This window comes from Papaver somniferum, unplaced genomic scaffold, assembly GCF_003573695.1.
Source record: "Papaver somniferum cultivar HN1 unplaced genomic scaffold, ASM357369v1 unplaced-scaffold_158, whole genome shotgun sequence".
NCBI classification, from domain to species: Eukaryota; Viridiplantae; Streptophyta; class Magnoliopsida; order Ranunculales; family Papaveraceae; genus Papaver; species Papaver somniferum.
Window position 1 is genome coordinate 724070 of NW_020625264.1, and position 23127 is coordinate 747196.

Genomic DNA, 23127 nt, shown 5'->3' on the forward strand with positions numbered 1-23127 from the left:
GCGCTTTTGTGTGTAGAAAATGAGGTTGTGCGCACCATTCTTCGCGGCTTCCTTGCGTAGTTTCTCCCGGCTTTTCACTACTTTTCTGCTCTTTTTGCTCCGCAAGTCATCCAGACTTTATTTATTACCTAAAAATGCAAAATTAATTAATAAAAATATTTATTCTTGAAAACAATGAAAATACAGAATATGGGATAAAATGTAGAATTAATGCATAAAAGATGAGTTAAATGCCAACAAAAAGGGATAAATATATACAATATTTGGCACTCATCAGTGGGCTTGTTTGTTTAATTTGTGGGCTCGTATTTAATTTTTGTGAGCTTGTTTAATTTGGACTTGTATTTTGTATTCTGGGTTTTTAAACCCAGCTGAGCTTGTAACCGATCACGCTAGTTGAACTCGTTAGTGGGCCGAGTACCCAAATTCTAGGCCGAGATTTTGGACTCAGTTCCACCAAAAGTTTTCAACCAAGCGGAGCCAAAGCAAACATAAAACCAACAGTGGGCGTGCTCCCATTTCAAAAACCAAATTTTATTTTCTTTTAAAAAAAAAAAAAAAATTTACTCTACTTTTCTCCCATTTAAAAAAAAAATAAAAAATAAAAAATAAAAATAAAAAAAATTTCCCATTCAAAAACCAAATTTTACTTGCTCCCATTTTAACAACCAAATTTTTTCTTCTTTATCCCATTAAAATCAAACTTGCTCCCAAATTTTAAAAAAACCAAAAAAATGTCTCCCACCAAAACCAAATTTTTCCCAAAAATCCAAACCCTTTAAAAAACCAAATTTTGAGCTTTGTAAACTCTTTACTTAGCTTTTGAGCCAATCATGAATAGATCTTTTTCTACAGTTGGGGAGTACAACAAATCCCTTAGAGAACTTGCATATGGACAAACTTCACGTTATGAACCTTCCACGGACCATGATGTCAATAGTCATAGGAATTATTATGGACATTTTCAAAGTCCCGAGCCGCAATACATGAACCCTAATGACTATTCATACATGCATCATTCATCGCAACGTGAAAATGAACATTCTGCTAGAGCCTCACTCACACAATCATCACTTATGGATCAAATAGAAGCTCGAATCACAGCTTTAGAAATGCAATCACATGAGGAATCTGTCACATCTAATTTTCTTATGCAACCTGAAATCTATGCATGTCCCGCATGTGGTAGTTTAGACCACCCTGTTGAGAATTGTCATATTTTGCATAATTTTAGGCAATCTAGAGAAAATCCAAGGTATGAAATGCCCATAAATTGTGAGAATGGTAGTCATTGGGACCATAATCAATCCTTTGAGGGTTGCGATCAATATTTTGTAAACCCTAATGACCATGCACACATGTACCAATTACCACAATTTGAACATGAAGAATTTTGTACTCCCATGAATTTAGACTCCACCACAGAAGCTTTCAGACTCAGTGAGCAAGACTATGATAGATCTACATCACGAATTCATGCATCTTTAGATCAGATTTTGCTTCACCTACAAAAGGAGGAAATTCATGAGGAAATGTATGTTGTCCCTAATGAAGTGTCTAGTCCCATTCATGTAAATAATGTTGAATATGAACCTAATTTAGAGGAACATGAATCGACTAATGACACCACCACTGTTAATGAGGACCAATATGCATGCTACCATGATGATGATTATGATGATTATGATGATATGTTAGAAGAACATGAAAATATTGTAGAACCTGTTGGTTCAATAACATATGGCTTCTCGCCCTCGACCTTCATGAATGTTGTTCTTTCTAATACTCATTGTAATTCATATGATTTTGATATTGACATGGGATTCGTACAATTATTCTGTGAAGATGAGCATGACATAGGAATAGTTGAATCTTCTGTAGACACTAATATGCATGAAAATATATTTGATGTGTCTGATTCTCTACCTAGGTCACATTGTGATATTTCCCCTGATTTGCCGATGCATGAGAATAAATTTGTTGATGATGTTGATGATTCTGAGTGTGAACTTGCTAAACTGATTGATGATTGTGAGCATGATGTGACATGTGTAGATGATTTAGGAGATTTTGATTTGATTAATAATGACGCACCTATTCTCCTACCTAAGTCACAATCTGATGGCCTTCCACCCAACCTAGATTTGGTTTGTACCCATATTGTCAAACCGACTTTTCTGAGAGTCCCTAATCTAGGTTTGGAACTGTGTGCTTCCCAAGTCCTCTTGGACTATTTTGCTTCTAAGTATAATACATTTGAGGAACCACAGTTGGAAATTGCATGTTTGCCTGTCCCTAGCACAGTTCACTTTGAGCTAGACCTTGTGCATGATGAACCCCCAAAACTGCGCGATTTTGTTTTCAAAATTATATCTTCTGTAAAATCCAGGTTTGGGGGTAGCTCATTTTGTTTCACAGCTTCACTTGCATGCCTATCATATTATTATTGTGTGAAGCTGTTGAAACCTCTACACTTTGTCTTTTGGGTTGATCCTCAACTCTTTAGATTGTTAGTGTATGGTGAATTTTTTGTATATAATCCAGTAGATAAAATTTCTTAAAAACCTTTTTGTTCCTTTTGTATATATTTTGCTAATCCAATATGATCTCGGCTGAAATATGTTGGATTGTTTGCCTTGAATAACGGAGTTTTAATTCTGCTTTCGCCGAAATCGGGTATTCTCTTTCCTTTTTCTCTACTCAACATGATCCTCTTCATATGTTGTATTATAATTTTTTTCCATATTTTGAAACATTGAGGGCAATGTTTAGTTTAGGTTTGGGGGTATAGAGTAGATACCACGATAATATGCCATAATTGAAAACAAAACTCCTTCTTCTTTTTGAAAAAATTGAAAAATTCCAAAAAAATTGAAAAATCAAAATTAAAAATTAAAAAAATTAAAAAAAAAAAAATCATAAAAATGGAGCTCATTTACCTTGAAATGTTGACTCTTGTGCAAATATGTATTTTTATTAGGAGTCTTAGTCTAGATATTTAGGCACCCTGATTCTAGCACAATTCACATAGTGATAAGAAATTTGCACGCGCACGATCTACCAATACATGTATGGCCTCGATCTTCAAGGTGTTTGATAGGAAGTTACGATTGCCAATCACTTTAAAATACTGAACGAAACTTGACTAGCTTGTTCTTTGGTTGGTTGGGATAGAAGGTGGAGGTTACATTAAGAAAGACAACCATCGAATTTAACTGGGTGCATCAAAAAGGGCTACCTCTTGCAAAGTGTCATGTAATTTTTTGTTTCTTTTTGTTATGTATCAAAAGAGCTACCTTATGTAAAAAATCAATTTCAAGTTCTTGTGCAAAAAAAAAAAAAAAAAAAAAAAAAAAAACGATGTATATATTCAGAAAAAAAAATATATATATCAGAAAAATACAAAAAAATCAAGTATTTATCAATTCCATCATCTCTTGTTCCAAAAATAAAAAGAGAATAGTCAATGTAAGTAAGAGTCATGTAAAGAGTCATTTTGTTGTTTCATTGTAATAAGCAAGGAAGGGTGTATGCCATTGATGTACAACGCGAGTAATTGTGAAATACCTCCAACTCATTCACAATTCTCGTAAAGTCCGGACAGCTAGCTAGATTTCGACCTCAGTTCTTAGCCTGAGAAACTATCTCTTGGTGATTAGTAGTCATAACTTCAGATCTTTCTTTACACATGTGTAGATACACTTTACACTCTTATCACATGTCTTTTTTTTGTTATCAGTGCTAGGATTGTGCCTTCGATAGCTAGATTGACATCTCCATTTTGCTGTGAGCTTAAATGACTTGCACATGTCACATTTGATGGAATCTGAGCTCATATTTTGTCCTTAGGTTTTGTAGGTACACCTCTGGTAAACCTTCACGAGACTTCAACTCGTCCACTAGGGACACTTAGTGGTTTAAAAGGCTTAGTGCATACGCTAAATGCATTCGAGAGACCAGCGACAGTGGTATAGTTAGGATTTCCTTAGTTTTGTTTTACTTGAGGACAAGTAAAATTCAGGTTTGGGGGTATTTGATGAGTGCCAAATAATGTATATATTTATCCCTTTTTGTTGGCATTTAACTCATCTTTTGTGCAGTAATTCTACATTTTATCCCATATTCTGTATTTTCATTGTTTTCAAGAATAAATATTTTTCTTACTTAATTTTGCATTTTTAGGTAATAAATAAAGTTTGGATGAATAGCAGAGCGGAAAAGAGCAGAAAAGTAGTGAAAAGCCGGAAGAAATTACGCAAGGAAGCCGCGAAGAATGTTGTGCACAAGACCAAAAGGCTAGAAATGGGCTCAAGAAGGAAGAATTGTTCTTAAAGAAGATATGGGCTTGGCATACCCAAGGCCCAAAACCCTTACCCAAACCCATTTTATATAACCAACAACGCCTCCGTTCTCAGCCATCAGATCAGTTCTCAGAAGCATCCGATGGTCGCTCCTTCATAGAGCATCAAAATCTGAAGTCTCTGCCAAGCACCACAGCGCTGAAATTCCAAGCCTTCAGATTAGATGGTAGTTGAATACAACGGTTGCTCCCTTGCTGTTCATCAAAGTTTGATATCTCCGCCTTACACTACAGCACCTAACCCCATCTGGAGCCGTCAGCTTCGTTGTATCACCTAATCCAACGGTCGCTCAGAGCTTGTTTACATCGTGCCGTTCGATTCAATTAGTAACTGATTATCCAACGGATCTCCTCGCTGCGCATCAACTTCAGATGATCCCGCCTCACACCCTAGCGACCGAACACCTACACCCCAAACAAACAGACCCTTCTCCCATTCTATCGATTTCTCCTCCTTCTTCCCCTTCTTCCCAAAATTTTCAGAGCTGCTCCTCCTTCTCCCGACCAAATCAGAGCGTCACCACCAGTTCCATCACTGCCACCACCATCTCTTCACCGACACCACCACCATCTCTCTAGGCTAGATGTTTTGCCCATTTCACATCCCGTGAAGCCCTAGGGTGTGGAGTTTGTAAAACAGCTAGCTAGGGCATCAGTAGGGAACAATAGGAGCTGAGGAAGAGCATCAGAGACGCATAAGAGAGATGGGTTCGACAGAGGAGACAATTTCAGGGTAAGGGTTAACTTTTCACAGACCCTAATTATGTACTGTTTTCAATTTTGGGAAAATGGGTGATAACCCTAATTTGATGTATTGGGTATAAAAGGGTATTGTGGGTGTTGTTGTAAAGTCATGCTGGACTAGCCAGTGTCCAGGACTTTCAAGTTCTGTTAAAATTGTTCTGTTAAAATTTGTGCTCCTGTTTAATCATGTGTTTTGTTAAATGTTGTGATGTTCCTGTTAATGTATGTTATTTACATGTGTTGTTCCTGTTTTTCCATCCTAAGTTGTTCCTGTTAATGTTAATCCTGTTAGTGTTTACCCTGTTAATGTGCTTGTTTTGATGCATTGTGTTGATAAGTTCCTTTGATAATGTTCCTTTGTTAATGTTCCTGTTATGTTCCTGTTAATGCTAGGCTAGAAGCCTTTGAAGCACTGAATTGATTGAGTAATGGAAGAAATCAGTGCTCATAGCAAGCTGATTATCTTGCCATTCCATTTTTGTATGCTTAGGATGCACTGATTTGATTGAGCATTGGGAGAAATTAGTGCTCATAGCAAGCTAATTCCCTTCCCATTCTTTTTGAATGCCTAGAGCCATTGACTTGGCTTTGTTTCTTTTTCTTATTCATTTTCCTTAGCTATCTCCACATCCCTTGCCCTTGGCTTAGGCCTTGGTTCATTTTGCATTGTTCTCTGCTTGTTTTCTTCATTGTCTTCATTGTCTTGTTTTATTTGCTGCATTCCCCTACTGTAGCTGTTGTTTCCCTTGCTGTTGCTGCAGCTGCCTTTTCCTTCCCCTACTGCAGCTGTTGCTTCCCTTGCTGTTGCTGCAGCTGCCTTTTCCTTCCCCTACTGCTGCTGTTGTTTCCCTTGCTGTTGCTGCAGCTGCCTTTTCCTTCCTACTGCTGCTGCTGCTTCCTCTTCAAAGCCTAGCTGAAGCTAAAGGCTCAAGGCCCAGATCATCATTAAGGTCTAAGGCCCAATTCACTGTTACATTGAGCCCAATTCACTGTGAAAGCCCAGCTCAACCCAAGGCTCAAAGCCCATTGTAAATTGTTGAAAGACCACAGGCCCAGCTCAAACCAAAGCCCAAACCAGTCAACTGTGGGCTTAATCCAAAAGCTCACTTCAACTCTGAGGCCCAGTTCAGCCCAAGCCTAAGTTTAAGGCCAAAGCCTAGTGCACTTCAAGACCAACTGAGCCCAAGCTCAGTTCATTTCATTGTTAAAAACAAACCCACTAAGCCCAAAGCAAATTTAGAGCCCATTAGCAATTTAGAGCCCAAATAGCTAAACACTACAAAACATTCCCAGTCTCTGTGGATCGACCCGTACTTGCACGAGCTACAACCGACGACCGTGCACTTGCGGTATTACTGTAGGCCCGCGTTTTATTACGCTTAATTTTATACACATCTCCGGGCCCACCACATTGTAAATGGTGGACAAAGATGAGTGGTTATCCTTGTTATCCTCATTTAGTATTTGGGGCATTTGAAGCGGTGAAATACCCAGTGTCCTTATTTTAGCTACCTTGTCCATCTCTTGAGGAGTTAGATTTGCCGCCATGAAATGTCCTTCAAGATGCTCTAGACGAGGTTGTGATAGACACATTTATGTGTCTATTTTGTTCTCAATACTATATATTGTTGGCACTCGATTTTGTACTAATTTTGTTATTTTATGTATTTGTAGGTATTTTTTTGGAAATAAATATTTTAAGAAAATTCGGCTCGAAAAGTTGATTTTGGCACCCGGAGGACACGTGTTATTCGGACTCCCAAGTTTGGATAAGGGGTAACCTAATTACTAAGGGGCACCCCCAGGTCACCCCCAAGGCATCTGCTATTCGCACCCCAGTCCAGGATAAGGGGCACCTTCTTCAACAATTTGAAAACTGAAAATTGGCGGGAAAATGTTCACAGTTCAGGAGAATTTTCGATCGAAGAAATGAAGTAGTTGTAGGTCGATTCAATGGCTGAATTTTGGCAGAAAGATGTGATTTAGCCTAAGGAAGATATTTTGGGTGTCGAATTTGATCGGAATTGGCTGGAAATATCGATTTGATTCTCGAGCTCAAAACAGAGCTACACGGAGTGAACACGACCTGTACACGGTGTTTTGTGTGTTTTGGTTGTGCATGGAAGTGTTTTGGAGGAGTTGGATGACTTATGAGGCATGTATAAGGCTTACTAGAGCGTGAAGGATCGAAGTTTACGTGTGAAATTCTAAATCTGGTAAGAAAATATTCAAAAATAATGTTATTCACTGCCGAGTAAAGACGAATTATTTGGAGTTATGGCGAGGGATTTCAGCGTGTCTTTGAGTATAAATATGATTTGGGTCTACTAGAATGGTTGTCGAGAGTTTGGGGAGGTTTGGAGGCGAGCAGAGAGGCGCAGGAGGAGTTGCAGAGAAGTTACCTGCTGCTGCCATTAACACGCCTGAAGAACACGAAGAACGGACCAGCCAGAGCAGTCGTTCTTCAACAGTGACAGACAGCGGCTCGTGGGTCGTAGTGTGGGTCTTAAAACGCTACAACGACAGTTTATCTTTTTATCGTTCTTCCTTTTGTAACGGTGAACAGTGCCTTTGCAACAGTTATTTCTGTTGCAATTTTTCTGTTCACTTGTTTTACTCCCTTTAATCAACTTTTTGAGCTTAATACATGTATGATTAATATGAGGAGCTAAACCCCAACACTGGGGTGATGGAGAAAGCCTTATTTCACACTTGGGTAATTATATTTAATTCTTCTCATGACTTTTGCACTAATTTTAATTGAAATTATGATTTGAAAAAATTAGTTGTCATTTGATTTGATGCGGCATGCTTAGCTTAGATGATTTGATGCCTCATGCTTAACATTTACATAATATTTGGAGAATTTATGTTGGCAAAAATAAGAGTCAATATTTTATATATTTACTGAGCTATAATTGTTAAAAGAATCATTATTTGAACCTTAAGAAATGAATTCGGTGGAATCCTAAACCCCAGTACCTCTTGCACCATTGTTAATATTTTTGTGTATATAATTTTTATTAAATCTAAAAAATCTGCTTTCACAAGTCTGAAAAGAACCCTATTTTATAACCACTATTACTACAACCCCACAGAAAATATTTAATCAAAATGGCGCCGCCGACGCGGATTTGTGCTTAGGTAGATTTTAGGTTTTTTTTTTTTTTTTTTTTTTTTTTTTTTTATTATTTGTTCCTTTTTTTTTGTCTTTTTGTCTTTGATTTACAGGTTCGAAGTGGAGCACTAAGGACTTGGAGAGGAAAAAGCTTAAAGCGAAAAGCGAAAAGAGAAGAAAAAAAGGACAACCATAGGATTTAATTTTAATTTTTAATTTTTTTTTTAGAGTGTGTGAGGAAAACTGTAATTTTTTTTTTTTATTTTGGACTTTGGACTTTAAACAATTGGACTTTTTTTTTAACCCTACGGAAGGGTATTATTATTAAAAAAAAAAAAAAATTATTAATAAATGTGCAGGGAAGGACGACGATTACTATATCGTCTCGGCCCCTCGGGTTCGCACACGGCATAGGAGTCGTGGCCCGAGTCGACGACAACGGTTCATCGCCCGTCTGGTACGGGAGGTAAGTCCATCGAAACACCGCGAATCTCCTGTAAGCGAGTTACTGTTCCTTAAGGTGATAATTGTTTGAGGACGAACCGGACTGTTTTATTCCTAGTAAAGGGCAAGGCCTGGCCTACAAGATAAGGGTTCGGATTTCATCACCGTTCCTTCTTGCCCGCCTTAGGAAAACGAAACCTAACGCGAACCAAGCTTAAAATTTGGAATAGAACGAGACCGATAGGGTAACGAGCTTAATAGGAAACTCGTTCGAAAAATATTGGTTGCTCTTTAAGCACACTCCAAAGTTCATGATGGTTTCTGTGAGTTGAATGCGTGACTGCGCCGCCTTGTGATAGCGGTGAGGCCTTGGGTATCAAAGCTCCACTGAGCTTCCCTCGCCTCAATTCAACTTACTTTGACTCGGATTGATTCCAGAGGGGTTTGCTCAAACTGCAACGAATTCTCTTTCGAAAGATAGAAGCTGGTCTAGAAACAATCTAAGTGGAGCCATCATGCTTTTTGTTTGCTAGAAATCTTTAGGTTTGTTTTGGTGGAGTCGAGTCGGCCTTGTTTGTGGTTGTGTAGAATTCCCTTGCAATTAAGAATGTCGAACTGGTATGATAGAAGCCAATACAATGAGTATCGACCTGAATTTGAATATGGACATCATCAGTTTTATGACCATGGTGGGAATAGTAGTTGGGAACGCCAACCTTTTCAAGGTTATGGTTCATACCATAGTGAGCCCAATTACTATCCACACACGAATTGGTCTTACGAGCAAGAAAATCAGGAATATTATAGTACTAGTCATGCGTTTTTGGAAAATTACTTAAAAACTAGTCCTGATTATGACATTTATAAACCTGTTCAATCTCTAGAAGAAACCTACCAACAAATTCGAAGGGAGTATGAACGTGCAGATAGTTCAAGAGAAGAGAGTACACAACGGTGTAAGATATTCAATGAGACTTGTGAACATATAAGTGTTACGCTCAGTGAAATTAAAGCACGTTTAGAGGCAGAAAATGAACAGTTAGCTAATGCTGCTCGAAATAATCTAAATTTCCAAAATAGGGTTTCTAATTCTACCCTTGATACCAATAGTGAATATTTGCCTAATTTAGAGGAGAGGTTAGAATTGGTAACACTACTTGTTTTGATAAGGTTCAATCTTTTTCATGTTATTATAGTGATGATTATGATGAGGATAGTATTGATGAAGAACATGAAATATGTAGGCATAGTGATCAGGAATTTGTTACTCCGATTGAGCTTTATAATGATAGTGTTGTTTCTAATACAAATCCAAATAATTTTAATAATTATTCACCTATTCAAAAGGATGTGGATTTGACTAGAGATACCACCGTTTTAGACGATGTAGTTCATGATCCTTTACCCTGCAGTATGTTGGATAATCCATTATTTGATGTGCCTATCAGTGAATCGGAGGAGGTAACTATGATTAAAACCTTAGTTTATGAGCCTTTCTCTGATAATCCTTTATATGATTGTGATGATGGTTTAGAGGAAAGAGTTTACCCTGAGAATACTGTTTTAGAATCTAGCGATTTAGAAACACTAGTCTTAGAAGATGATAAACTCGTAGAAATGAGTGAGGATGAACCCAACTTAGAAGAATCTATTGACCATTTCCAGGAATCTGATGACCTAGAAATTAGGGAAGTTGTGACTAGTCTTTCTAGAGACACAGAAAACTCTAAGTTTGGGGGTGATTATCATTCTCCGTGTGCTTTAACTCTTAGAAAGTACCCTCTTGTAGGACTTGACATTTGTGCCTCAACCATCTTACAAGATTATCTTCATACACGTTTTCCCGAACCTAATGATGTCCAGAAAGAAGCTCAGTTGTTAGAAACCCATCCTCTGGTTGATGAGGTTAGCCCAGGCAATAATACCAAGATTGACTTTGTTTTCCCACCAAAAACTTTTCTACCAATTGTGGGAACATATAAATTTCAGATGTGTCAATTATTAAGTTTTGAGACTAAACCTAATTACTTTAGGAGATTAGGGTCGACACATCTGTTTAAGGAAGACCACCACTCTCTTTGTGGTCAGCTGTGTAAGTCAAATCTGATTGACTTTAAGGATCCCCGTTTATTCAGGTTGTTATTATTTTTAATTGAGTTTTTCCATACTTTTAAACCTGAACTGTTGGATCTTAGCTATGAGGAAGTGCATCCAATGAAAATTTTCTATCAAGATCCTTTCATAGAACCTGAACCTGAACCACAATGGGACATAGGTATCTTAATCAGGAAACTAGATAAGGGTATGCAGTACATGTTCATTTTCTTAGCTTGTTGCAGATTCCTTTTACTTGTGATAGCTCTATTTGGTTTCGATAACCCACAATTATTTCGGCTATTGCTATATGATTCGAGGAGATTAAACCTTTCTTAGTCTGGCTGAAGACTTTAAACTTAGCACTTCTTGGGAGGTAACCCAATCTCACGCAACACGGTAATATCCTTCCTTAACTCTTTTACTTCAAATAGTAACCGTTTCTCCTTGTTCATGTTTTTAATTTTATCTTTAGAACATTGAGGACAATGTTAGATTTAAGTTTGGGGGTATGGGAGAAACTTTTTAGTTGCAATAAATAAACTCCAGAGCCTAGAAATTTACGCCTATTAAGGATAGCACTAACCAATCTAAGTGGATGGAAACATTTTTGTTTTAGGAGTTGAGGAACCAATCTGACTAGATGGAAACATCTATAGAGTCTATTCATAAAAGCACAGAGCTCAGGTGTTAGAATTAACATGATAGTTTCGCCATATCTTGTCGAGTCCTTTTCACTTTCTATTTTTAGTTTTCTTTTGTTTCAAGTGATTTGGTGGGGCACACGATTCAAGTTGTTACCTTTGCTAGGGTGAAATAGAGTGACTGAGTTACCTTTTCCAAAAAAAAAAAAAAAAAAAAAAAAAAAAAAAATAGACCAGACCAGTAGACCAATCGGAATAAATACTAACACTTGGATAGCAATATGCGTGTGTTCTCCCTGTTTCCGTCGCCTAAGCAAGCGTGGAATGCAGGACCCGTGGGAACTATCGTGTAATCTGCTGACAAGAAGCATGCGCTTGGATCAAAAAGATCTATTCATGCCGTTAAGTTAAAAAAAAAATGGTTATTGTTATGTGTAGTCAACTGCTGGTTCCCTTGTATTTGCCAGTTTGTTGACCTAGAGTTAGGATTATTGACCACTGGTTCCCTTGTATATGCCAGTGTGTTAATATTAGTCAGACCGGTATCTCAGTCATTTAGGTTAGGTTCACCTTGGCAGAGGCCTTCAGACAGATATGGGAAACACCGTTCACTTTTCAACCATCTACATTTTTCTTTTTCCATCTTCTTAATCTTTTCATGTGATTAGTCTGACTCCGAGTATGATGTCCATCGTGAAACTATCTTAGTAGAGCTCTGTCACTTATATGAATTTTAGTATGCTTGAGTGCAAACTCGTATACAGCAATTGGAATTTCGCGTCAGGGTACTTCCTCCTGTAATTAATAAGTATGCCAACCAAGGAGGTTCTTTAGTGCTTGCCAAGATTTTTCGTAGATAGCTAGGGTCTGGAGTATTGGTTTTTGTGGGTACACCTCTGATAAACCCACCCGAGATTAACTCGGTCACTTTTCAAGAATAAAATTTGCTCGAGGACTAGCAAATAATAAGTTTGGGGGTATTTGATAGACACATTTATGTGTCTATTTTGTTCTCAATACTATATATTGTTGGCACTCGATTTTGTACTAATTTTGTTATTTTATGTATTTGTAGGTATTTTTTTGGAAATAAATATTTTAAGAAAATTCGGCTCGAAAAGTTGATTTTGGCACCCGGAGGACACGTGTTATTCGGACTCCCAAGTTTGGATAAGGGGTAACCTAATTACTAAGGGGCACCCCCAGGTCACCCCCAAGGCATCTGCTATTCGCACCCCAGTCCAGGATAAGGGGCACCTTCTTCAACAATTTGAAAACTGAAAATTGGCGGGAAAATGTTCACAGTTCAGGAGAATTTTCGATCGAAGAAATGAAGTAGTTGTAGGTCGATTCAATGGCTGAATTTTGGCAGAAAGATGTGATTTAGCCTAAGGAAGATATTTTGGGTGTCGAATTTGATCGGAATTGGCTGGAAATATCGATTTGATTCTCGAGCTCAAAACAGAGCTACACGGAGTGAACACGACCTGTACACGGTGTTTTGTGTGTTTTGGTTGTGCATGGAAGTGTTTTGGAGGAGTTGGATGACTTATGAGGCATGTATAAGGCTTACTAGAGCGTGAAGGATCGAAGTTTACGTGTGAAATTCTAAATCTGGTAAGAAAATATTCAAAAATAATGTTATTCACTGCCGAGTAAAGACGAATTATTTGGAGTTATGGCGAGGGATTTCAGCGTGTCTTTGAGTATAAATATGATATTTGGGTCTACTAGAATGGTTGTCGAGAGTTTGGGGAGGTTTGGAGGCGAGCAGAGAGGCGCAGGAGGAGTTGCAGAGAAGTTACCTGCTGCTGCCATTAACACGCCTGAAGAACACGAAGAACGGACCAGCCAGAGCAGTCGTTCTTCAACAGTGACAGACAGCGGCTCGTGGGTCGTAGTGTGGGTCTTAAAACGCTACAACGACAGTTTATCTTTTTATCGTTCTTCCTTTTGTAACGGTGAACAGTGCCTTTGCAACAGTTATTTCTGTTGCAATTTTTCTGTTCACTTGTTTTACTCCCTTTAATCAACTTTTTGAGCTTAATACATGTATGATTAATATGAGGAGCTAAACCCCAACACTGGGGTGATGGAGAAAGCCTTATTTCACACTTGGGTAATTATATTTAATTCTTCTCATGACTTTTGCACTAATTTTAATTGAAATTATGATTTGAAAAAATTAGTTGTCATTTGATTTGATGCGGCATGCTTAGCTTAGATGATTTGATGCCTCATGCTTAACATTTACATCTAATATTTGGAGAATTTATGTTGGCAAAAATAAGAGTCAATATATTTTATATATTTACTGAGCTATAATTGTTAAAAGAATCATTATTTGAACCTTAAGAAATGAATTCGGTGGAATCCTAAACCCCAGTACCTCTTGCACCATTGTTAATATTTTTGTGTATATAATTTTTATTAAATCTAAAAAAATCTGCTTTCACAAGTCTGAAAAGAACCCTATTTTATAACCACTATTACTACAACCCCACAGAAAATATTTAATCAGGTTGGTTATGACGACCTTCCATAACCCTGTAGAGAACCCAAAAATCCAAATCTTTGTTGTAATTAAATGATAGCTTGAAAGGGCATTTAATCTTCTTTGAGAAAGTTTTATTCTTCCTATTTGTATTTTCTTTATAAACATAACCCTTCCTCTTGTGGCTTTTCTATGGATCATCGCTTCTCTCACAAACCATTTCAAAGCGTGTTTTGCTTTCATTCCCGTTCAAAACTAATACGCACATGTATTTTTGTGAATATTGTCTAGACCAACTCTTTGCCTCTACCGGGTCTTTGAATACCAAATCATTCATGTAATGATAAGATGTGTCATCGTAAAAAATATCAACTGGGGAAGGTTGATTTTCCATTGGTATTGGATCAATGCAACCTACAAGAAATAACACAACGTCAATACCAACCACAAACATGAACCACTTAAAGGTTCGGCAATGTAAAAATTTTATCGACTATGCCGAACAGAAAGTTCGGTTATCTTTTCTCTAGAAATATTTTGCGACCTTTCCGAACTGAGAATGAACAATTTTCTCCTTAGAAGTTCGGCAACCAGATTAGCACACTCGACTAAACCGAACTCTACAGTTCGGTTACCTAATCTATTAATCTGCGATCTAGCCGAACAAAAAGTTCGGCAATAAAAGTAGTAAACTCGACTAACCCGAACTATTATCCGTATACTCTGTACAAATAGTTCGACACCGTTTTATGGAAATATATAACCAAACTCTAAAAAAACCTCCATTAAAATGTAGTTTGCTTACCTACGTCTGCTTAATCAGGTAACCGAACTGCACATACAGAAGAGTTCGGTTATATTGCAATGCAGGTTAGGTAACCAAACCACTTTTGACCTAGCCGAAATTTGTTACTGAAATTTTCAGTTTGGCCAAATTTTTTCACAATTCAAGCTACATTAACTAAATTTGAGCCATATCTGAGAACCCATAACTTCAACTTCTGTTTGTGGTTGATAAAATCCATCATTTGGTTCGTCATATTGAGTTCGGAGAAGAATACATTCATCATCTAAAAAATAACTCATATCCGGATCGTTATGAATATTGGCAAATACATTAGGAGATATAGGAAGTTCTGTTTCAGATGAGGAGTTATCATCACAAGAATCACTCAAATCATATTTAGAAAACTCATAATAGGATTTTTTTGGGTTCACCCCTCTTTTTGTCCATATTTTATTCTTCTTCTTATTTCTCTCAATAATTATGATTCTAAGAAAACTATCCTACAAATAACTCAATAATTAATTATTACACTGACACTAAAAAATCATTACACTAATACTAATTTAATTACCAAAGATTTTTTTGGTATTAGGAAAAAACTAAGACAAGGGTGACTCAAGTTTACTTCCAATATCCACCCATAATAGTCCCCCACAAAAAGGAAGTAGGGCCCGAAAAATGATTCTTTAAATTGGTTTAAATTAAAATTTAATAACCTTTGGCTTTGGGTTTAGAACCTTTGGGCTTTAAAAAACTTTATACAGGAAAAATGGGCTAAAATTTATAGAAACTTTAATAACCTTTGGCTTTGGGCTTTAAAAAGATTTATACAAAACCTTGGGCTTTAAAAAACTTTCGAAAGATGGGGTATAATTTATGTGAAAAATTACAGACAAACCCATTTTCTCAGCTTCCATCACTGTCAAACCCGGGGTAGAAAAGTCATCCATTTTAGGGTTAAAATCTCTCCCACACCCAGAATTTCTAAAATTGTTTTTCTTTTTCTTCTTCTCTATCGTGAGTTTATTCTTCAATTCCTTTTTTTCTTCTTCTTCTTCTCTAAAGGAACAATGCGGAAATCTTCAAAGTTTTCTGATCCAAAACCCTAGGTTTAACAATGGCGGACGAAACAGTAATCAACGGCGCATGATCGGATTTAGAACTGAATAATAATAACGATGATGATAAACTGGTGGAGATTGAAAAGGTTTCTTCAAAAACTGATCGTGCTGATGTTGATCTCAAGTAGACTGAAATATTAGAACAAGAGAAATCGGAATTGTTGAAAGAGAAGAATAAAAATCATGAAAAAATTAGGGTTTTGACTGATGAGATCGATGGATTTAAGAGAAATCAAGTAGAATTGAATGAGAAATTGGAGAAGATGAATAAAAAATATGCTCAATTTGAACAAAAGAACAAATCACTTCAATCAATTGTTGGTCGAGCATTTGAACTCGAGACTGAGGTTTCTCGTTTGCAACATGATATGATTTCTACTATGTCCGAGAAGGATGAGATGGGATTGGAGTTTCAGAAGCTTAAATCTGAATTCAATGAATTGAAAGAGAAAATTGCTGAGAAGGAATCGAAGATTGGAGATCTGGAGAAAGAGAAGATTTCTCTGTTAAATGAGTGGTTTGTGTGATTTCTAGTGATAGAAGTGAATAGATGTGGTTGAGTAATCTGTTATGCAGCTATGAAATTGGTTGCATAACCTGTTATGCATTAAAAACAATTGTTGCATAACTTGTCATGCACCTACAATAATATATGCATAACATGTTATGCAGTCGTCAAAATTGATGCATAACTTGTTATGCATTCAAAAATATGGCTGCATAATGCATTATGCATCAACTTTATTTGTATGCATTATGCACTATGGTTATAAAACCTGTTATAGATGCACAATTTGTTATGCAGTCGATAAAATTGTTGCATAATTCGATATGCATTTGCATAATGTGTTATGCATCGTTTTTGGTGGCTGCATAATGGTTATGTAGTCAGTTTTCGAAATTTTTCCTAAAATGAATATCACCTCTGATATTTTCGTGAAAAACAAAAATTTGATGTTGTTGTTTTTACTCGTTGTGTAGCTCTCTTAAAAAGATTCCAACGATATAAAATTTGTAAAATTCCAAGGCGCGGATTGTTAGATATGTTATATCCAAGTTGCGTTGCCAATTATACCCATGATACATAACCCGTCATGCGGATGCATAATCCGTCATGCAGACATTTTTAATAATTTCATATAATTATAGGTGTCACAGAAATAATTATGGGTGTCATGGCAGACAAAATTAATTATGGGCCTGACAATGAGAATATTAATTTTTTTTGGGCCTGAGCCTAATTTTCCCATAATTTATCTCATTTATTGATGACGGACATAATAATGTAAGTATTTCTTTTCCTAGATCAGCTGGTTATTCTCGTTCCCCGAAGTTTCATGCGTTCCCAGGTCCAAGATCCCAATGATGTAACATTGCAGAAATTAACATGGAAGGTAGAGTTAGCCCCTCCCCCATCCGCTTCAATTTCCTTGGCTAGGTTATCCGTGAGGATCGCTGGTAGGTTAGCACGGTAACCTGTTCAATTCATGTATTAGTACATTGTTGGAGCTTAGCTTGTTAGGCTTCCAACTAGTTAATATAATACTCTTTATCCAATAATATACATATACATATTTCAGATTTCCTATTTTTTGGGGTTTGTTCTTAGTTTATTTTGATTTCCATAAATCTATTAATTTTTAAATATTACTTGACTTGTGCCCGTTCTACGCACCCGACATTTTTGTTTTTTTAACTTGGTGTGTCGCGGGTTTTGGCTTCGTCCCGTGGCGATGCATTTTCGATTTGGTATGTGCAGGGCTTCGTCCTGTCACGTGGCGATGTATTTTTAATTTGGTGTGGTAGGGCGAATACATTAGATAGGTGGAGAAAAGTTAGGGAATATGTGCGGGTTTTATTAAATTTTTTCTTTTTATTTTCGCATACTTTATTTTTTTCCTTTTATTTTCGCATAAAATATGTGTTTTATTTTTTCTTGTATGTATTAATTTGGAAAAAAGTGTCCTAATATGTTAGGTATTCGACTTCCAATTCGAGTTTGAACTTCCATAAAATTCCAAACACGTCAAGTTAACAAATTTTTAAACTAATTATATGTTGACAAATGTCTTCACCAAAACGCTTGTTTCACCAAACTCAAAAAAACCTATTTCAGCCAATAGGAAGTGAGGGTTTCCTCACCGTTCAACGTGTGAGCTTTATTTGTCTAGGCATTTAATTCTTTAGATTAGTAATTGATAATAATGGTATTTTATTCTTATGATTTGATTGATTCTGTTTATTTTATTGATAACTAGTCTAGACGCACATGTGATGCGCCTACCATTCCGTTTTGTACGACGCGCCTATCGTTCCACTCTAAAAACCAATGAGAAAAATTGCACGCGTCTGTGATGCACACAAACTTCAATACAAAATGCAATTTCACTTTGTTCGGTTGTCCCAGACCGATAAACATAAAAAACTTTTTATTCAAGGATTGTTTTATAAAAAATACCTATTTTCCCAAATAATACGTTTCTGTAAGCATTTTCTTTACATGATATACGTTGTAAAAAAATAAAATAGGTTAGGAACAATATAAAAAAAGAGAGCCGTAACTTTACTGTGTTCACTTGTTAACTTTACTGTGTTCACTTGTTGACTGAGCCGTAACTTTAATAGTCACCTTCTCCTTCATTTTCCTTGAACCCCCTCAAGTCATTAGGATTCAGTATTCTGTAGTCATCAATATTCCCCTGAATTTCATTGTTCTTTGTAACACTTCAATCTCAACCCACCACTCACATCCCAGTTCTCACCGAGATAAACAAATAAAACCTAAAGAAATTGTAAAGACAACTTGCCAATTCCACTAAAAAGGTGCTTGGAATTTTCACAAACAGCTAAAGCTCACAAATAGTTTGTGCAGAAATTTATCAACATCTGTAACTCATGCTTAACTGGATCAGGGAATTGTTTGTACCATGATAAAATTATCACATATTGGGCCAGATTATTGTCTGGCCACCATTCAGCTTTTATCCAAGCCTGTCATTCAGCCAATCGACGCAGCTCACCAGCCGGTCCAGTGTTACATAAAGTCATTCGATGGCCAATAGTCAAAGTCATTCGACGGCCAATGGTCAAAGTCAACTATCGGTCAATGGTCAAAATCAACTTTCGGTCAATGATCAAAGTCAATACCGTCAGTCAACGGTCGAAGCCAAGTTGCCAGCGGTGCTGCCAACCAGTTTCCAGCCATGTTACCAAGTCGCACTGCCAACTCGTTTTCAGCCTTGTTGCCAATCGTGCTGTCAGCCAGTCTTCATCCATGTTGTCAGCCATCCATTTTCCAGTCATGTTTCCAGTCAAGGCAGTCTGCTAAACAAAGATCGACAGTTACATTCAACATCAAAAAGTCAACTTTACCAGTCAAAGTCAAGGTCGTTGGTCAAATCCACTGGCCTGTGTCAATTTGACCCATTTCCACCGATCCAGTGCAAAAACCCTGGAAGAATATTCTGGAAGTTTCTGGATGACTTGCTGACCAATTTACTTGCAGAGGAAGTTTATCTTGAAATTAGGGTTTAACCCATATATTCAACATTATAAATAAAGGGGAAACTCAACCCTAATGAGAGAGGCCCTGATAGAAAAACAAATGCACTAGCAAACCCTAAAAGGGATCAAATATCAATTAAATATCTCTATGGGGATTCGTCTATGGATTTAGGAAAAACTTTTCGAACCATGTTGAATTCGTGCCTTTCTATTTATGTTTTTCCTGTGTAAAACCCTAATTCTGATCATCATCACCAAAATTATCATGTTCTTTGAAGGAAAATATTTCTAGGTATAAACATTGGCGTGGACTAAGGGGATCTAACAGAAAAGGAATCGTTTTTTCCCATTAAGAAAAATAGTACAAAAAACTTCAAAATTCTGCTCGAGAGAAAATAAGTTTGGACGCCTTCAACAATTACTGCGACAGTCCAGTTGATCATAACTGGTGCAGTCTAGTTTTGATCGCAATCGTTGCAGTCCAGCTGATCACAGCTGCTGCAATACAGTTAATCGCAGTTACTGAAATCCAGTTCACCGCAGTTACTGCAGTCCATTTGATCGCAGCTGCTGCAGGCCAGCTTCACGGTTTGAGATTTGCTAAAACTATCACATTTGGAAGCCACCAAACTGACTCACTGCAAAGATCATTAAAAATGTTTGCCGGATGTTCAATTAGTAACATTTTCAAGTCCAAAGTTCGAAGAAATTTCTTCAAAGTAACACATCATCAACATACTCAACTCGTAGTTTGTCAAAATCACTACTACCATGTTCGCATGGTTCTTGAAGTTCTTCCATAGAAGGGTAAACAATCAACATCAACTTGTGCTTCATAGTTTGTTTTCCCAACCTATTCAATTTGGGGTACTTGTCGAGGATTATTCTACCAAGTTCCATGTCGCCAAAATCTTCACCGGGATCTTTTCTTGGAGCCGGGATGAAAGATATTTGCTTCCAATAAGGATCAATATCTTCAATCGGAATCAGAGTTTTATACCTACCAAGCATATGATGCCGTGGAGGTACGATAGTCTTCATTATCCTATACTTACAAGGAGTGTTCGGGTTGTCATAATTTTGATACAAGTTGAGATGTTTCATCATAAAACGTATTTCCCAATGCGCGACGTTGGAATGTATACCAACAAGCAACCAATCATCCTCCTTAAACACCTTCAACTTCATGTACCTACTTTTTTCGAATTGCTTTCTTATCTTGTTGATATCATTATTAGTGTACTCATGAATAACATGTTGCACCGTCACAATCCCATTTTGACTCGTGAAAAGTAAAGCTTTTAGTCTCCCATGAGCTTGCTCTACCATACTTGTGGACTCAAGTTTGAAATGTTTATATTCGTAAGTAAAAGCATACACAAACCTTTCTTTGTGTGACCTCAACCATTGTCTCTTGTAATATTTCATTAGTTTGGGGTAATTAATGCCCCAATCATCCTCGAACTCCTTTAAGTTTATCTCATATATTACCACACTCATCGACCAAACCAATTTACCCCACGCTTTCATGAATAACCCAAATTTAATCTCAAATTATTTCCATTCTTCGTCTTCTTTCTTTTTCTTTTCCTCTCCCTCCTCTCTAGTTAGTTTGCTAAGACGTTCATCTTCCTATTTTTCACATCTACTACCTTTCTTTGCCTTTGGTTTTTGGATATGATTCCTATAATTTTTTCTTAAATTGCATTGTATGTGGCACGTGCAAAGGAAATTTTTTTCGTTGGGAAAACCTATCCTCACGGTGTTCATTATTGCTTGCTCATTATCGGTCATTCAACCCCGGGAGTATCTTCTTCGTGTTAGAGAAGCTTCAAATTTTCCAATGCCCAAATATAGCTCTCATCCTTCTCACGATCCATAAAATATTATGCAACGGTGAATGATTGCTTTCCTGAAGTTTGTCCTACAATTTTCAACAAAGGCATTTTGTACCTATTCGTCTTATAAGTATAATCCATCAACAAAACTTGGTAAAAGCACCGGTCCAATTGAATCATATCCGGATGCGTAAGAAAAATACGATCCACTGTCTCCTCCAATGGCTCATGGTGTCTCACCGTGTAGTTATATTTGTGGGCCAACTATTGTGGTTATTCCATTACCTTTCTTCCATCTCATTCAATTATTTTGATAGTTGCTTTGGCTGCATAAATTGTAGACAATGCAGAAAGGTTATGCGGGTCATCCTTCTTGAACTTACTAAGGAGCTTACTTGGTTTAATTCCCCAACTTGTTCTTACTTGTTCGAACTCGTGCGGTTTCAACTTGGAAACTTGGGGGTTTCTAACAAGACTTTGTATATATTTATGGTTATGCCAACCAACATCAACTCTATTCATTCTCCACATGTTATTGGTGTGTTGGTTCCTCCAAAAAAAAATCTTGAATGGGCACCCACACTTCTTTGACTTCATTTTGTACACCCTATTGGTCTTCTTAGCATATAAATAACCTTTTTTCTTGTGACTTACATCCAATAAACTACACCTGCAAACCATTTCAAACCGCGTACCTTTTTCTTGGGGTGTTTTTTACTAGACGCACATCTTCTCTTTGGCTTTCTCAACAACCCAATTGACTGCTTCATCTTTCTCCAATCATTCCAAATCATTAGCATAATGTGCGACCCCTAACACTGTAAGCTTTAGGATGATCACTCATCGGTACCAATACAATCTACAAAAGATCACAAGTTATTTGATATATACTACTACCGTCGACTAAGTCGATATATAAAACAACAACAACCAAAGCACAGACGGCCTTGTCTAAGAATACAACAATGACGACCAAACTATAGTCGACAGGGTCGACATATTCAACAGAATGGCGACTTAAGCATGTTTCACCACCCAGTTTCCTGTGTTGCAAAAGACGCTTAGTCGGCAGGGTCCTTATTTGTGACATTGGCGACTAAATTACTGCTCATGAAAAGTCGTGACATTTGGTAATAAAAACCATACAGACTATAATAGTCGGCATGGTTGGACCATCGTAAACCTTGCTGATACTGGGCGGCAAATGTGAATTTTTTTATTTTTATCATTTGCATGGAAAAATCACAATCTTTACCACGTAAGTTGTGTACCTGATCATTTGCATCTCCTTTTTCTTCTCTTGGGTCATTAGATTCTACGTTTGGCTCAAGAAATTCATCACTTCCATATCCATCTTGAGTTTGAGGAAAATGAAAGTGAGGATCATGCATATAATACATTTGATCATGATTTCGTAGATCATCATACAAATATTCATCAGTAGGAGGAAAATTAGAAGACTCTCCCACTTCAAAATCATGATTAAAATCACTCATATCAAAGATTTGTCAAAAAAAACTAATTCCACTACTTCACTCTATTTCTCTCTCTCTCAATTAATTCTAAAACCCAACTTATAAATCAACTAACTAATTTAACTACATTAGATTAGTGTTAATTATTTCAGGGATAATTTAGCCATTTAGAAAATAAATGGTTAAGATGTGTTCTGTTTTACTTCAAAATGTCTCATTAGATATACACCAAACGGATATATCCCAATTTGACCAGGTTCAACAATGAGCTTGAGTTTTATTTTTTTATTTTTTGTTACTGTTAGTATGCTGCCATAATCAATTATTTTTATCAAGGGACACTGGATAATGGACTCGACGTACCCACAATATTAAGAGATTTAAAAAGGGAGAACCTAAACGCAGATATTCACTGTAAATACAGTATCATCAAGGGGCGTCGAACACGAGAGAGATTGATGATGAGAAAACTTCTAGGACCACAAAACCATATTAGACACACAC

General features: G+C 36.9%; 1 protein-coding gene across 1 annotated transcript; it reads left to right on the top strand.

The window, feature by feature from the left end:
- The first annotated feature begins 15802 nt into the window (after positions 1 to 15802).
- LOC113337039 (peroxisomal and mitochondrial division factor 1-like) lies at positions 15803 to 16333 on the top strand. Its single transcript, XM_026582730.1, has 2 exons — positions 15803 to 15817; positions 15935 to 16333. The coding sequence occupies exons 1-2, from the start codon at positions 15803 to 15805 to the stop codon at positions 16331 to 16333; spliced, it is 414 nt and encodes a 137-aa protein (XP_026438515.1).
- The last annotated feature ends 6794 nt before the right edge of the window (positions 16334 to 23127 follow it).